Consider the following 17,584-nt stretch of genomic DNA (forward strand, 5'->3'; position numbering starts at 1 on the left):
AGAGCAATGGTGGGCTTATTAACATGGCTCTGCAGAGAGCAAGCTTCTGATTATATTAAAGATAGATAGATAGATAGATAGATAGATAGATAGATAGATAGATAGATAGATAGATAGATAGATAGATAGATAGATAGATAGATAGATAGATACTTTATTAATCCCAATGGGAAATTCACATTCTAAACTGTCTATAGCCATAAAGACTCCTAAAAATACCACTAAATACTGTATATAAATGTGTGTCACTTATGCAGAGAGCCATTGCACATGTTAAAAAAAAAAAAAAAGGGTAAGCTGTTGCAAGGGAAAAGCCTTTTGTTTTTCAAGTTAGTTTAAACATTGGCATCAATGGACTCATGGTAAAGGTGAATGATATGTTGTCGCTGTTGTGCACAGTTTTGATAGTGTTGGATGTAAGGATGAAAGAATTGACAGCTATGTCTGTGAAAATATGAAATGCTTTTGAAGTAAGCCATGCGTCATACCCCATAACGAAGAGGCACAGAAGATACAGAATTTTGATACCCAAAACTCCCAAATCAGTAAATATGTTTAATGACATTGATGTGACTTCGGCAGGTGAGGCCATGGAGAAATGGGGTCTGAACGGCGTAAAAGATGTTCTAGCAAACCATTTGATGACTTCGGATGTCTCCCTGGCTGTTCTCAGCAAGAGTTGGAAAAACAACAAATCTCAACTGAGTATATTGTCGCCAGACTCAGTTGCAGAAATAAATGGGTATTATGGAGACATTTTGACTAGCCAGTCATTGAAGTGTGGCGATTATACTTTGAGTAATATCCGTCAGTAAATGGAACTCAGATAACATTCCTGATACCTATTGAAAAACCTATAGTGAGGTATCTGAACGGACACTCCACAGGACAAGTGAACCTCATACCCAGGGAGACAAATGAAAATTTCTCTTTGGCAATGGAACAGTCAACAAGCACAGATGTTTGCCTATATATTTCATATGTGCTTTGAGAACTTGGATAAAGTATATGACTATTCTGTTCTTCTGCAGAAGAGGAAGGCAAAAAAAAAAAAACACCTGCTTTTTTAAATCCAAATTTTCTTGTCCCAAAAAGAATATGCAAAAGAGGCAAAAGAATTCTGTCGTAATACCAAAGCAAAGTGGTTAACCAGATATTCAAAATAAAACTTTTGCCAAAACCAGAAAACTAACCAAACTTTGCGTCAAAAAGACAATCGCTAAATTTTGCACAAAAGAAGCAGCAGCCAGTCAGTGTACTATACTGTATATAATACAAATTATATTACCAAATTATAATTATTAACACTCTTTATTGCAGCTGTTTTGTTGTTTAAATATTATTCTGCAATACATCCATTTGAACTTTTTTTTTTATTTAGGCAGCCAGATTTCTGAATAAATTAATGCTGTATTTTTTGCATGATTTGATCTGGATCTGAGTCTTAACAACAGGTAAAGAGTCCAGTTGAAGATGTGAGTTCCAAAATCTGCTAATTACATCTTTTAGTAAAATTTAGTGAACACGTGATTGTGACTTTTCATGCAGTTGGTCATGCGCCGAAAATATGTTTGAGCTTCAAAACCTACTAATTGCAACAGTGTAGCGCTATAGTTTTAGGGATTTAGTTTCAAAATCTGCTTATGGACCCAGATTTTCCTATTTATCTCCAAATTTTTTCTTTTGTACTTAGCTGATTTTGGAACTGAGCTCTTCAATTGAGCTCATATCACCGACAAAATTGTGTCAAAATACCTCTGAAGTACATTGTAAGTCTGTTTGGGAACCACAGAATTCATTTTCATTGATGCTATTATGACAAAAGGATATTCTATCATTTAACTAAATTTAAGGGTTAATGCATTCCTTCCATGAGTTATCCTAAATATTTAAGCTATATGTTCAAAAGCATATGACAGTCTTTGATAACATGCGTGTTATTTGTTTAACCAGACTTTATCTGTGATATGACATAAACGAATAACAGATAAAATGTGTGGAGCTTTTCATGCAGAAATGCAGAAAATTACAAAGGGTGCCCAAGCAAGTGTACTTTTTAGTATTTTATTGTTGTAATGCTTCTGTGATAAAACCAATGCCACAATTTGTTACACTATTTTATTTAATTAGTGGTTTATTATTTCTTTTGATATTAAAATAATTTAAGATTCTCATGTTTTTGTATAACCAGGAGAACTTTCATTTGAACAACTTTTTCTTGTTTTTTTTTGACTATTGATTTTAATTTGGTTTAATGATGAAATGTTATGTGTTGCAGCTGTTCTAATACTGTACTCTTCTGAACAGGATACCAAAATAGCATCACTGGAGAGGAACATAAGAGATCTTGAAGATGAAATCCAGATGTTAAAGACAAATGGCCTTCTGAACACGGAGGACCGGGAAGAGGAGATCAAACAGATGGAAGTGTACAAGAACCATTCAAAATTCATGAAAAACAAGGTACCCTCTTTCTTTCACACTTCTTTTAATGTTAAACATCTTTAATTATTTTGGCAATTTACTGCCTTTTAAACGCTAAGTTGGTGCAATAATATGGCTACTGTATGTGACAACACTGAATAATTTAAAAGATTTCATATTTTTGAAAGTAGCTTAGGTTTAGTTCTGTAATGAGTTTTGGTTATGTATTATTACTAATAGCTAGTTGCATGGTAGCGCTGCTGCCTTGCAGTAAGGAGACCTGGGTTTGCTTCCTGGGTCCTCCCTCCGTGGAGTTTGCATGTTCTCCCCGTGTCTGCGTGGGTTTCATCCCACAGTCCACAGACATGCAGGTTAGGTGGATTGGCATTTCTAAATTGTTCCTAGTGTGTGCTTGGTGTGTGAGTGTGTGTGTGTCCTGCCGTAGGTTGTCACTGTGCCCAGGATTTGTTCCTCCCTTGCTCCCTGTGTTGGCTGGGATTGGCTCCTGTGACCCTGTGTTTGGATTCAGCGGGTTGGAAAATGGATGGATGTTTGTACCTTTGGTTTCCCTTTTCATACTTTCAAGTCTTACTATGAAATGAAATATGAAAAATAATGGAAAAAGTAACTGAGGCTTGGGTTGAGTATAGCAATATTTTCAGTTTAACTTTCTTAATTGTTGAAGAAGTGTATTGCAGTGTTATATTTGAAATGCACTCGGAGCTCAACAGTAAAGTTTAAAAGTGGTTGCAAATATTGTTGCTATTTTTATCTGTCTATATTTGGGGCAATTAAGATCCTGTTCAATTATATATCAGCTTGCTGCTGCTTTACAGCATTTCAATCTGCAGTGGTATTACTCAACATGTAAGAATTCAAGCGCTGTGCACACCCATTCCTTGTGTCATGTGGTTTACTCAAGCTCGGCACTGTATATTTTTGTAAATTAAAAATACAGAATTTTAAGGCTTTTTTATTCCATACAAAACCATACTATTGTTCGTGTGGTAAAAAAAAAATTAGGTGTATGAAAGAAAAATGAAATGGCACACAGGCACAACGGCTATTCACAGTACCTTGATAAATCCCCCAAATACATACATACATTTTTCAGTGGAATGAAGTGGAACTAATAAACGTTCAGTGCTTAACAATTTAACTGTAAAATAATGGTACTTTGGAACATTTCAATCTGTGGGGGTGGTACACCAAGACAAAGTTTTGGAAACCCGTGGAGTGGATTATACTACCAAGCAAAGTTTTGCATTATTGGTTTTATTACCAATAGTGTTTAATATTTTAGATTTTGAAAACATTATATTTATATTTGCTGTTGACTCACTCTGGTGTGTTCTTAACAGATTTGATACACCCCCCCATTTGTATAGGGTGTTGCCCAGTTTTGCTTGTAGTCGCAATATGTTATGCCGTTGCAACGAAGGTGTTACTACTGTTACCGCTGCCATCTTTGCATCATTGTTCTAGTCATTGACCACCATTCTTCAACTTCTGCTTTCTAAAGTGCCTGTAATGTGAGAAAGCAGCTAGTCATTATATTTCCATTGATCCCATCACCACTAATCAAGCAGAGCAATGCACTGTGACATATTTGGGTATCCAACTGGCTATCGCTTGATGTGCTGGTCAATGATGCAGAAAATAGGAGAATACTCATTTGTCTTTGACTCCCCTTTGTCTTGCTTTATGCTATTGTGGTTGATAGGTAACTGTTTACTATGACACAAGGCAAGTATAGTATGGTGAAAATGACACATTGCTTGTAATGAAACTCATACCAGATATATTTTATAATAATTCAATTTTTTTTTAAAGATTGGCTCAGAATACAAATAGGAGAAACTTTTTATTTTTAAACTCTACAAGAATTTGTGAAATGGCAGAGAGGAGAGAGGAAGATATGGAGAAGGGTGATGGCTCTAATAATCCATCCTTGCATTAACATCCATTTTTAAACATGAACATTATTAAGAGAAATGGTATAATAGGGAGAAGTACAATGTTCTGGAATGGCTGTCACAGTCCCCTGACTTGAATATCATCGAAAATCTATAGGATGATTTGAAGCAGGCTGTCCATGCTCGGCAGCCATCAAACTGAACTGAACTGGAGAGATTTTGTATGGAAGAATGGTCAACAATACCTCCATCCAGAATCCAGACACTTTTTGATATGACTGTAAGTAGCATATAGGTTACATGTCCTAAATCTGATATTGTGTTATTTTCAGTAATTAAATTTATATACATGTGTGTATATTGCACATACTATCTTAATACATAATTCGCCTGCCTCCTCACTCACTCACTCACTCACTCACTCACTCACTCACTCACTCACTCACTCACTCACTCACTCACTCACTCACTCACTCACTCACTCACTCACTCACTCACTCACTCACTCACTCACGTCCGTCCGAAGCCGAATGCGCAGTCGCCTTCTGCGCAGCTGCCCGAAAAACCTTACGAGACCGACATCCAACCCCAACATCGCAGGTGGCAGATTTACGGCCACAAAAATTCAAAGAGAAAGGCGACTTCGATTAAAGCTCTAGAGGCCTGAAAGGCGATTTCGACTGCAGCTCGAGGCCTAATTACGCATTCTGATTCAACTACGCATTCATTCAATACACCTATATCAGGTTTGTGGTGCTTATACTTATTACTATTCCATATTGTACTGGAACATTCATCATTCAATATTATACTATAGGCCTGGAAAATTCATCAACTAACAGTACAAGCCTGTACAGTAATGAGTAAAGCGGACTACAATTATTACAAAACAACTTCTTCGTTACTTATCATTTGTTCTTCATATACTGCTGACACAAACTCATGCCCGTTTCATCTTACATTATCGAAACGGGCTCTTTGTCTAGTACTATAATAATAACCATAAACAGCAGAATCAGATGGCAGTAGGACTCTGGCTGTTTTTGTTTTACGAATGTTAAAATTTGTATTTTTCATTGTGATGTTTTGTGTGTGGTATGATGTGATGATACAACCTTACATTTTTTTTTTCTTGTAAAAACTTAAAACTCTTGATTTTTGAAGGGATCAGTTCAAACTTGTGTGGCTGGCATACCATCAACGTGCTTTCTTTAGAATGCTAACTAACATTATATGTGTTTTACAAACAATAAACAATTGAGCAACTAAAAATAATGCATAGATAAAAAAAACTAGAAAAATAAAGTTACAAACCAATGACAATTATTAAGGTATTGTTGGGACAGGGTACTGCCAGCAGCAAATAAATTTCTAATGTGATTTAATGTATGCATGCAGGAACTTCCCACAGTCTATGATAATCGGTGCTTGAAGTGTGCCCATCACTCACCATTTTTTCGCTTTTGACTTAAGAGCTTTGGTAGTAAATGTGTGCTGCTATGATTTGTTACTTTTAGAATATTTTTTTCTTAAAATACATTTTTTACAACAAAAATGTATTTGGGAGTATGGGTTGCTTTTTCTTTAGAGTTTTTCTGTTGTTTCTTTGCATTTTAATATTTCCTGATTATTAATTCACAGTGCAACAACATTATTTTGTTTTGCAGTTGGCCGGCGCCCTCTTATGACTCGCGTTACCAGCACGCTGTTCTTAGTTACCATGGAACGTTGGTTTCAGATGTCGCTTCTCCTTGCACTTTAACTCTGGTGCAAAAGATTTTTTCCAAATTGGTGATTTTAAAATTAACACTGTCAAACTTACTGCATATTTCTATCTTGAGTTTCTGGCTTCTGAACTTATTGTTTTGTCTCTGACTTTGATTTCTGATTATTGACTTGGCTTTGGTGCAATAAGGTTTTGATAAAGATACATTAGTATGGAGGGATTTATCAAGGTGAGTTTCACCTGCTCCTCATTTTTATGGGGGTGATCACCCTAGTTTTAAACTCTTGCCTTTTTAATGTCAGTACAGTTGTGTGTTGTATTTAAGTATATGCAAAATTAAACTAAACATAGACTTCAGTTCCTTTTTTTGGTGATATGGATTAATTTATTTTTGTTAGGTGGTACAACATACATGGCAAATTTTAAAGGTAATGTCCTTTGAATACAATGTAGTGGAATCATGTCTTATGTGATAGATACATTCTTAGATACTGCATATAGTGGACAAATTGTGTACTGCATTGTGAAATTACAGTCCCTTAATTTCTTAAGTTATAACAAAATACAAATAATATATTTATGGTATTTTGTGGCCTATTTAGGTTTCATGGGTGAAACTACAGCAGAGGCAGACTATCCTATATAAATCCAGTACAGAGAGAGTTATAAGAGTTATTTTACAAAAAAATCACAGTTGGCCAGGGGAGAGATAATATATATGAGAAGATGCATCTGGTATGTGAGACAAAGCGTAATACAAAATGGCACATGTCTCACGTCTTCTCATGCTACTGCATGCCATGTTAAGTGAGGCATTGGAGCAGAGCTTTACACTTCAGACCTCCGTGTCCTGCAGTGAATTAGATGTAACAAGAGTATGACCTATGAAATTCTATGAAAACAAGACAAAGTTGGGAAAATGATGGGGTGCCATGGGCGACTGAAGTTAATCACGGTTGGGGTGGAGGGGGGTATACGAAAAAACAATAAGACCACTTTCATCTTCTGACATTTAGTTTCCTAGGCAGTCACAGACATAGTAGGTGTTTATTTCTTGGACTTGTCCAAAAAGATGATGTCAGTTCGTCGGTTTGTTGCTTAAGTATTGCTGGGACTAAAAGGGGGGGTTGGAGGTGGGGTTTAGGGGCCTAATTGCTCCTCCGATTGTTCAAGGGTATCTCTTCTACAGGTAAGAAAAGAGGACTGTTTATTTGCTGTGTTACTTTTAATTCCTTCCTCCAAGCATCCCTGTAGAACGTAATGGAAAGTACAAAAATATACATTGTTTCTTTTATTTTGTGACATTTTAATCAATTATTTGGTATAGCACCAATATCGTTTGAACTTCTTCATAGCATAATCTCAATGATGATGTTCATTCTCATTTTATTTATTTATTTATTTTTTTAACAGATTGACCAGTTAAAACAAGAACTATCAAAAAAAAGAGTCTGAACTCCTTGCCTTACAAACCAAGCTGGAGACGTTGACGAATCAGAATTCAGATTGTAAGCAACATATTGAAGTTCTCAAAGAGTCACTCACTGCCAAAGAACAGAGAGCTGCTATTCTGCAGACGGAGGTAAGAGTTTTATCTTGCTCTGTGTTTCTGTCTCACTGTTTGGATCTGCTCTGAACAAATACTAGCTAAACAGCAGCCTTCAGGTTCTCTTTTTGAATTTGTACCGAATCTTTGTCCAAGAGCAGACTATGCCTACATATCTCATATAACACGGACACACCTTGCAGATGACAGTAAATTGTGTGCTACCAACTGCTAGTGTTATACTATGTTTAGATAGCTAAATGTTAATAATTCATCTGCCATTTTATGATTCTTCTCCCAGTAGCTGAGCTTGTTGTTAGGTTAGGTTGGGGAGCATGCACTGGTACAGCACATTGCCGCACCCACCACTTGACGAAACAGCTTGGAATCCCGGTTGGCAACCCCCCAGGCAGACACACGGTCCAGTCCTACCCTCCAGAAATGACCCTCTATCTTCCACAGCCAGGTGTTATGTGGGCATCCTCTTGGCCTGGTCCAGCCGCTGGGATCCTCTGGATCACCCTCAGGGAATCATGTCTTAGCAGCCTTAGTGCCGGAACTGACACTCCCTCATGATGCAGGTAATGTGCCTCACTCAGGACTCCATGAGCAACCACTCATTCAACACAAAGTCAAACCAGCGGTACCCAAGGATTCTCTGAAGAGACACAGTACCAAAGGAGTCCAGTCTTCATCTCAGGTCACTGGATAGTGTCCATGTCTCACAACCATATGGAAAAACAGGAAGCACCAGGACTCTAAAGACTTGGACCTTCGTCCTTTTGAAAAAATATTGGATTTGCAACACACCCCTTTCCAGCAACCTCATAACCCCCCCATGTTCTCTCAATCCGTCTACTGACTTCATAGGAAGAGTCACCAGAGACATGAATGTTACTGCAGAGGTAAGTAACCTTTCGACGAGGTTGACTCTGCAGACAGACACACTGTTGATGTCTGTGCCCAAGAGGTCATTAAACGTGTGGGTTGGTTTTTATCAGGACACTCGCAACTTCAGGCAATCAGACTCCTCGCTCAGGGTCTTAAGAGCCCCAATCAGACCCTCCATTGACTCTGCGAAAATCACTGCATCGTTGGTAAAGTCAAGATTGTGAATCTCTCTTCACCAACAAATTCCCCACAGCCGTTGGACCCCACGACCCTGCCAAACACTCAGTCCATGCAAGCACTGAACAGAGTGGGGTTGTTGGGTCATCTTCAGTACATGTCCAATTACATCTTAGCTTGTTGGGTCATCTTCAATAAATGTCCAATTCTATCTTAGCTGTCATCTGTTGACCCAGAGGATCAGCATCTCTTGTTTAAACTCTTTATATATTTTCCAGCTTCTCACCTGCTATGCCTGCTTATTCCTGTAGTCTAAGCTTTTGAAACTTTACCCCAAACTCTTGGCCGTTTGGTGAGAATGGCAGAATAGACTAGTAAAGTCACAGTTAAGTCTATTGCAAAGTGTCATGGAAATTTCTATTCATTCTCATAATTAAGACACCAATGTAATTACATCTCCTCTCTTCATGCAGCCGCTGTGAAATCTCCAAATACAAATACATTAATAATAGTGAAATTTTATTTATATAGCACCTTTCCCATGCTCAATGTGCTTTATAGTTTCTGTGGCAAAATAAAGATTACTGGTATTACACTTGAGCAAAATAAAAATCCCTGCACAGCATTTAATGTATGTGAATGAAAAAAAATCACACATTCTACTTGATATATTAAGTAAAAGAAGTTTGAATTCTTTAAAAATGTAATTCTGAAAGTGCGATCATTTTAATAGAAACTGGTATATCTTGCCAGTATTACTTTTATCTTGTTTGTTTTAAAAGTCAAGTCATGAGTGCAATAGTTTTATTAGCTGGAGTGCACAAAGAATTTTCCCATATCATTTCTACTGTCTTGAATACAATACTTAAAGCTTCTTTGTAAAAGAAATGGAGAAAGTTTCTTTAACGGTGCCCAGTCTTCATTACAGGAAACAATTAGGGATACAATTAGGTGTAATTCTCTATACATCTGCAAAGAATTTTGGCATAGCTGGCCCAATACATCATCTTGAAAAGAATTAGCATTAGGTTATCTGATAAGAGAGGTACCAAATATGTAACGACCCATTATCAATAGATAATAGTTCTAACGTGCCTGATATGCTATACTTGGTTTTCAATGTACAGGATAGTCCATACAGTTAGTAAATTACTTTAATGAGCATTTTCATTGTGAAAGTATAGTTTGTTTTCCATTTCTAATTAATTAACCCATAGAGGTTAAGTGTATTTTTTATTTCCATCAACCACTTGTTCATTTAAAAAATACCTTTACAAATATCCTGTTGTGAAAATTTACAAAAAGCAGCATCTGCTGAATATATTAGTGAAAAGTAAAACGCTATTGACAAGATCTGTCTAGTTATGGCGACAGGTCTGCTTGCTTATATAAATGTATCACTGCATGGTTACCTCTCTGATCCAGAGGTCACGGCCTTGTGTATTAAAAATATTGATATATTGTACCATACCATACCATACCATTTTTATTTGTTAAGCGCTTAAAAACACAGCATTACAACTGACCGAAGCGCTGTACAGTTAAAACAAGCAAGACTAAAAGCAAAATATTAAAACAAACATTAAGAGAGAATTAAAACAGAGACACTAAAAACAAGTCAGGGGACCCAATAAAACAGAGAAATAGCAAAAAGCAAGTGGAAATAAGACAGGTTAAGAATTAAAAGCCAATGTGAAGAAGTGCGTTTTAGGTGTGATTTGAAAGTGGCGACTGAAGCGGCCTGCCTAACCACTAAAGGTAAGGAGTTCCAGAGCCTGGGTGCACAGACAGAAAAAGCCCTTTCACCACGAACTTTAAAACGTGCCTTGGGAACGGTTAGGAGCAGCTGATCTGCGGATCTAAGAACACGAGGGGGATTGTGACGATGGAGCAAGACACTCAAGTAGGCAGGGGCTAGACCATTTAGTGCCTTATAGGTTAAGAGGAGTATCTTAAAATCAATTCTGAAGCTAATCGGCAGCCAGTGTAGGGTTTTTAAAATCGGTGTAATGTGTTGGCTTCTGCTGCTTCCAGTTAAAAGCCTTGCAGCCGCATTTTGAACCAATTGGAGTCTAGAAAGAGTGGCTTTACTAATACCATATAGGCAGGAATTAGAATAGTCGAGCCGGGACGTAATGAATGCATGGATTACTGATTCCAGGAGGTGGTAAGGCAGAATTGGTTTGAGTTTGGCAATTCGCCTGAGATGGAAAAAGCAGGATTTTTACTGTGCTGTTGACTTGAGCATCCATTTTCAGGACCATATCCATTTTGATTCCAAGATTGGAAACAGACGAAGTTACTGGAATGGGAAGAAAGTCGAGGCCAAGGGGTAGGGTCTGTTTGCGGTCAGGACTAAAAACAATGACCTCGGTTTTTGAATCATTCAGGTGAAGGAAGTTTACAGCCAGCCAGTCCTTAATGTCAGATAAGCAGTCGAGAAGAGGTTTAGTGGAGTCAGTTGACTTGAGGGAGAAATAAATTTGGCAGTCATCAGCATATAGGTGATACGAGATTGCATGTTTTCTAAAAATTGCACCTAAAGGCAGGATGTAAATTGAAAAAAGTAGTGGCCCCAAAATGGAACCCTGGGGGACACCACATGGGAGTGGGACTGATTCAGATGAAAAATCGTCTAGCATGACTCTAAGAGAAATATGACCTGAACCAGTCGAGGGCTAAGCCAGATACACCAGCCCAGGATTCGAGTCGGGAGATCATGATGTCGTGGTCGATTGTGTCGAAGGCAGCAGATAAATCGAGAAGAACCATAATCACGTAGAGTCTATTGTATTTTTTTATATGTACAGTAAGACAGTTAACTCTGTTTTCATTTTATCAGTTTGTTCAATATGGAACAAATTCAGTGGAATAGTTTTTGATTATTTAGAGAATGTATTGTTTCTAATATTGAAAAGGTGCATTTAAAGTGAATCTTAACTTTTCTGGTCCTAACTATGGTATTCAGGGAGTTCTTTACTTAGCTGAAAGAAAGGAGCGTTATGAATGAAGGATGTTATTGTTGCAACCCACTGCTGAGAAAGGAAGGTAGTCCGTGTAGAGTAGTGTGACTTGTAAAAAGGAATGCTGCTACAGTAAGATGTTACATTTGTTTTTCTATAATTAAATCAGCCACATGTAGACCTAACATACGAGTATTATGTAAAAGATTTGCTGGACTTCAAGAACTAGGACAGTAATATCTCCAAAGTTGATTATTTGGAAGAGAATTAATAACTTTACGGGAATATTGAGTTTCGCTCAGTCTGGCAGTATCCATGGAGGGAGGAATTGAATCCACGTCCTTTCCTCGTCTAATGCTTCTCTTGATTTTAATAAAAAAGAATGGCACATAGTTGTTGTTCTTTAAGGTATGGATGGCCTCCTGTTAGAAGTAGTAGTTTATAATTAAATGCTTGTTTACATTTACTTTTTTAGTTTCTCAGCAGTAATTTCTTTTGCTAATGGGATTGGTTGAGTGTTTTAAATGGCCTGCAGTGTTCACACTCAATACTTCACATCAGAGTCGTGAGGGTTGTTTGGCATCAATCAAGCATTGCATAAATCAGGAGTGTCGAATCCCGCTCCTAGTGGGCCGCAGTGGCTGCAGGTTTGCATTCTAACCATCATTTTAATTAGTGACCAGTTTGTGCTGCTTTTGCCTGTTTTAATTAACTTAACTCAGACCTCTTGGTTTTTCCTTTTTTCTTAATTAGCAGCCAAACAATAACGAGAAACAAAATGAGCCGCCACATGACCAGCTAACCACACTATCTGCAAATAAAGTAAGGTGAAGGTCCCAGTAAGGTTAATCTGCTCAGGTCACCAAAACATTTTGATGGTGTTCTTAGGAAGAAACAAAATCAACGGTTTTGGAAATGTCTGCTATGGCAGAATGAGAGCAGCAACAGGCCATGGGATTAAATAACAGGTTTAATTAACTGCATGAATCGGCATCTCATAAAGAAATTGGTTGGAGTTTGAAGCCCCAATTTAGCTGGTCATCTGTTGGCTCTTTTCACATCTCATTTCTGTTTGGCTGCCATTTAATGAAGAAAAAAAAATGAATTCAGAGGACTGGAGCCTTAAAATCAGGGCAATTAAAATGAAGGGAAAAGAAGTTTAATAAATAAAACTGCCCGCTGATTAGGAAAAGGGTTCGAGTGAAAACCTCCAGCCACTGCGGCCCACCAGGACCGGAGTTTGACACTAATGTCGTAAATGTTGTAGAGAGGACACAACTTATTCTGTGATGTTTTTTTCCATTTTCAGTGTGGTAAGTGCATTGCATAGCTTTTTTCCTTATGCATATAATAGTTCATCCACTTCAGAGAAACTCAATTTCTCCTGTTGGTGTTGTATTGCAGTGGAAGTCAGTAAGTATGCAATAATGTGGGATTTTGTTTTAGATGGGCTACCTTGTAATTTCACATCAGTTCCAGAAAGAGCCTATTTGAATGTTTGGCTAGATAGATTATTTTGTCATCAGTGAGACAGGCAGCATTTTGTCCGTTAAGAAAGAGAAATCTGTTCCTTTTCAAATGCAGCTTCTGTGTGGATCCCACCACAGTTTGGCTCCGCGCATCCATTCATCTGGCCTGCGTGTAGCTGTTTTATCAGCAAACTGAAGCTGACAGGGAGAGTTGTGCTTGAAGGCTGATTTATACTGATTTATGGTTCATGTGCGGAAAAACTCTGCTGAAATGGCTGTGTACTCTTAGGCACTAGAATGGTAATTTTACTGCCATGTATAAACTAAGACACACCGTGAGTCTTTGTGTTTTTAAAAAAGGAGAAATGAAAAAATTAAATGCCATATTTTAATGACCAGTCAGTGATTCATCACCATCGTCATTGTCTTAACAAATACATTTATCTAAGGTGTCTTTGTAATTAAGCTTTATACTGTATTATATGAAATATACATTTATTAATATTGTGTATAAAATGAATTTGTGTTTGTCTCCATTAGTGTCTTTTTCTTTTTTTAATCAGTGAAGTAATACTGCGGTGGGCTGGCGCCCTGCCCGGGGTTTGTTTCCTGCCTTGCGCCCTGTGTTGGCTGGGATTGGCGCCAGTAGACCCCCGTGACCCTGTGTTAGGATATAGCGGATTGGAAAATGACTGACTGACACGACAGTGAAGTAACAGATTATGGATGGCCATAGTTGATTTTTACCACCAGCACTTACATTATCGTATTTACTTTGCCAGTTTAAGTGAGTTTTTAGTCTCATTTTAAATTATAGAACATTGAAATGGATTTACTGTATCACAAAGCAGTGGGCAAAGAGGATGTGAGGGCAAAACAGAATGAAGAAGACTCAGTGCCTTTAGATGTAAAAGTACAAGCTCAGGGTAATGATGGTTCTAGAGCAGGGGTAGGCAATGTCGGTCCTGGTGAGCCGCAGTGGCTACAGGTTTTCATTCCAACCCAATTGCTTAATTAGAAACCAATCATTGCCAATCTCAGACCTTATTTAATTTTATGGCTTGTTAGTCTGTGCAATGTAAGGCTCTTATATCGTAGATTTTTTTCCTTTCCAAGGATATCATCCAAATGATATGAAGCCTAAAACAGATCATTTTCAGTCTGTCACATTTTTCTATTAAGTGTTTTATTAAATCAAACAGTGCATGATGAACACACACAGATGTAATTGGAAAAAAGCTAGCTGGAGAACTGCTGGCTGCTTTGTCTTTTACATCTTATTGCTAATAAGGAGCAATTAAAACACTGAATGCAGCAGTTTAAGATTGAAATAAGCAATTAAGGTTGGAGAACCTTAACAAGCGAGACCACTAAAATGAAGCATCAAAATGTCACTTAAGCAATATGTGCTTTATCAGCAATAATTGAGTTCTCGTTAAGGAACTGGGTTGGAACAAAAACCTGCACATACTGCGGCTCACCAGGACCGACGTTGCCTACCCCTGTTCTAGAGAGCTGAACATTTACCAGTCACCGTGGACCTGGTTGACAAGGGGTTGTTATTTGAAAGGATTGGCATTATTCAACTTGCAAAAAAAGACTCCTTATTTCAGACTGTATTTCGTGTTTTGTATATATGTACTGCGAATGCTTTCACACATTTGATATGCTGCACAAGTTTTCTGTTTTGATGTGAACACTATTACATTGAATAACGGGTTCCTAATGTTAAAATGTATTTTCTATTGAGGCCAGTTCATCAGAGGTTATTGTGTGCCATCGTGTATATTGAACTATTGTTGCAACTTGCTAAATAGTCTTTCATCCATCCATCCATCCATCCATTATATCCTAACTACAGGGTCACAGGGGTCTGCTGGAGCCAATTCCAGCCAACACAGGGTGCAAGGCAGGAAACAAATCCCGGGCAGGGCGCCAGCCCACTGCAGGGCACACACACACTAGGGACAATTTAGGATCGCCAATGCACCTAACCTGCATGTCTTTGGACTGTGGGATGAAACCCATGCAGACATAAGGAGAAGATGCAAACTCCACGCAGGGAGGATCTGGGAAGCGAACCCGGGACTCCTAACTGCGAGGCAGCAGCGCTACCTACTGCGCCACCGTGCCGCCCTGCTAAATAGTCAATATACATACAGTAAATATATATTTGAGTGATTAGAAAGGAGACAAAGGATAGCAAACAAAAGTAGAGCGCAAGAAGCTGAGTATTACTGTTACTCTTCTAGCTAGATGACAATTTGCAATCTGATAAAACAAATGCAGCCTGACAGTCATTTGCATCAGCACAACTGTAATTCCAGGAGGAGTAAAGAGAGGCAGAAAACCTAAACACTGTGAAGTTGACTCATGACAGGGTGTGATTTCAAAATGAGCTTATCACAAGTCTCTTGAAAGCAGCAGTGCTAACACAGGTTTCTCAAGCAGCAGTTTCAACACAACAAGCACTTTTGTCTTTTTGGGGGCTCTTTTCACCCTCATTTTCTTTTACTTTTTCCCCCAGGTTCCCCTCCAACCTGAACAACATGAAACATCCATCCATCCATTTTCCAACCCGCTGAATCCGAACACAGGGTCACGGGGGTCTGCTGGAGACAATCCCAGCCAACACAGGGCACAAGGCAGGAACCAATCCTGGGCAGGGTGCCAACCCACCGCAGGACACACACAAACACACCCACACACCAAGCACACACTAGGGCAATTCAGAATCACCAATCCACCTAACCTGCATGTCTTTGGACTGCGGGAGGAAACCGGAGCGCCTGGAGGAAACCCACGCAGACACGGGGAGAACATGCAAACTCCACGCAGGGAGGACCCGGGAAGCGAACCCAGGTCTCCTAACTGCGAGGCAGCAGCGCTACCACTGCGCCACCGTGCCGCCCCGAACAACATGAAACACTTTTTTGCAAAATAAAAAAAAAAAAAAACAAATATATAATGAAAACCACATTTGTGTTTGTTTAATATCAGGTTTAACATCAGTGCTGAGGTCAGATGAAATAATAATTTTTTTTATTAGTAACCTAAACATTTTCCATGCAGGTGTTATATACTTCCTTCCAGAACATCTGCAGACTTTTTAAACCTTATTTAAATATATTTGCAAGAATGTATAGTTTAATATGAAATATTTATATCTTAATTGTTGGTTAAGATTACAAGGTTGAGATTGTAACCCTGCTGTGCTGGAATTCTGAGTTAACTTTAAGCCATAAATCTGAGCGCTGTATTGTAATGTTCACTCAAGATGCAAGTGTCTTACCACAAGAAGGAAGCCCCTGAAACAGATGATTCTGATCAGTATGGAGCACCTTTGAGTGACGTCAGCTGCTGGTATGATCTTTAAAAAAAAAAAAAAGTTGCCATCTCTTCTGACTATCGGTAGTGTCATACAAATACAAAACCTTAAAGAATTAGAATGAGCTAATGCAGTGCTGGAACCAAGTGTTTTAAAAACAAATTAATAAATAAACTCCAACATAAATTGAAAATTCAGTTGACAAAGATAACATGCCGTACCTTGCACAGCAACCCTTTAACAACACGTTTTTGCTACGTTTCCTGCTGGTTAACCCCAAGTGTCACAAAATGCAAATATGGCAAGGGTCAGCCCCTAGCTGTCATAGAAGAAAAGAATAAATATTCTGTGATTGATGCAGTGTATGAAGAATTAACTAAGAATTTACTTCATTTTTAAACTCTAGCTGGTATAAAACGCATCCGCTATGGCAAAAAATGGTTAAGCTATATTCCTATTATGACCTGATTCCTGCAAGATTCTCATTAATGTATTGGAAGCGTTGCTCCTCCTTCCTTCCATGTCCAGTCTTGTATCTGCAAGAGAGAGATAGTAAATAGTGTGGCCTGTAAGCCCCAGCTCCCCAGAACCTGACACAGACAGACACAGACTAAAGTCCAACACATTTTTTTTTTTTTATTGCATACTTTCGTGGTAAACTCTTTCCCCAATGGTTTCCCACAGCAATAGGTACAGTTCAAAGCACAGTCAACCGTTTCTGTCTTTGTCTTCTTCGTCTCTCTCCCCCTCCACCATCCTCCAGCAAGCCGTTATAATAGCTGAGAGCGAAGAGTCTTAGGAGATGTAGATTTCAGTAGTCCAAACACTCGAATTAGCAAATATGCCTAACCGCACCAGTAGAAGCACAACAAGGCTGCACAACATTCACCTTCTGACTGAATGTTTGAACAAATAATTAACAGGCATTAACAATACTGTCGAATGTGATCAGGAAACATGTGCCAGAATATAGCCACAGTGTTTTAACACGTATATCCATTGATCACAATGCTTATCTACTGTAAACTCTATTTGCTGTTGTTACGCCATACAGTGATGTAATAGTCAAATGACAAAAAAAGATATCATAGGAAACAGAAGCACTTCTCAAACAAGTGGAGTCAAGCAGTTGTGCGTATTTGTG

The 17,584-nt window shown here is 38.3% G+C and overlaps 1 protein-coding gene across 1 annotated transcript in view; it reads left to right on the forward strand.

Annotated features, from left to right (window-relative positions):
- Positions 1-17,584, forward strand: part of LOC114668668 (ERC protein 2) — a 724,143-nt gene that overhangs the window by 120,703 nt on the left and 585,856 nt on the right. Inside the window, 3 exon segments of the mRNA XM_028824542.2 lie at positions 2,308-2,463; positions 7,480-7,506; positions 7,508-7,648. Coding sequence (XP_028680375.1) covers positions 2,308-2,463; positions 7,480-7,506; positions 7,508-7,648 — 324 coding nt within the window.

This window comes from Erpetoichthys calabaricus, chromosome 18, assembly GCF_900747795.2.
Source record: "Erpetoichthys calabaricus chromosome 18, fErpCal1.3, whole genome shotgun sequence".
NCBI classification, from domain to species: domain Eukaryota; kingdom Metazoa; phylum Chordata; class Cladistia; order Polypteriformes; family Polypteridae; genus Erpetoichthys; species Erpetoichthys calabaricus.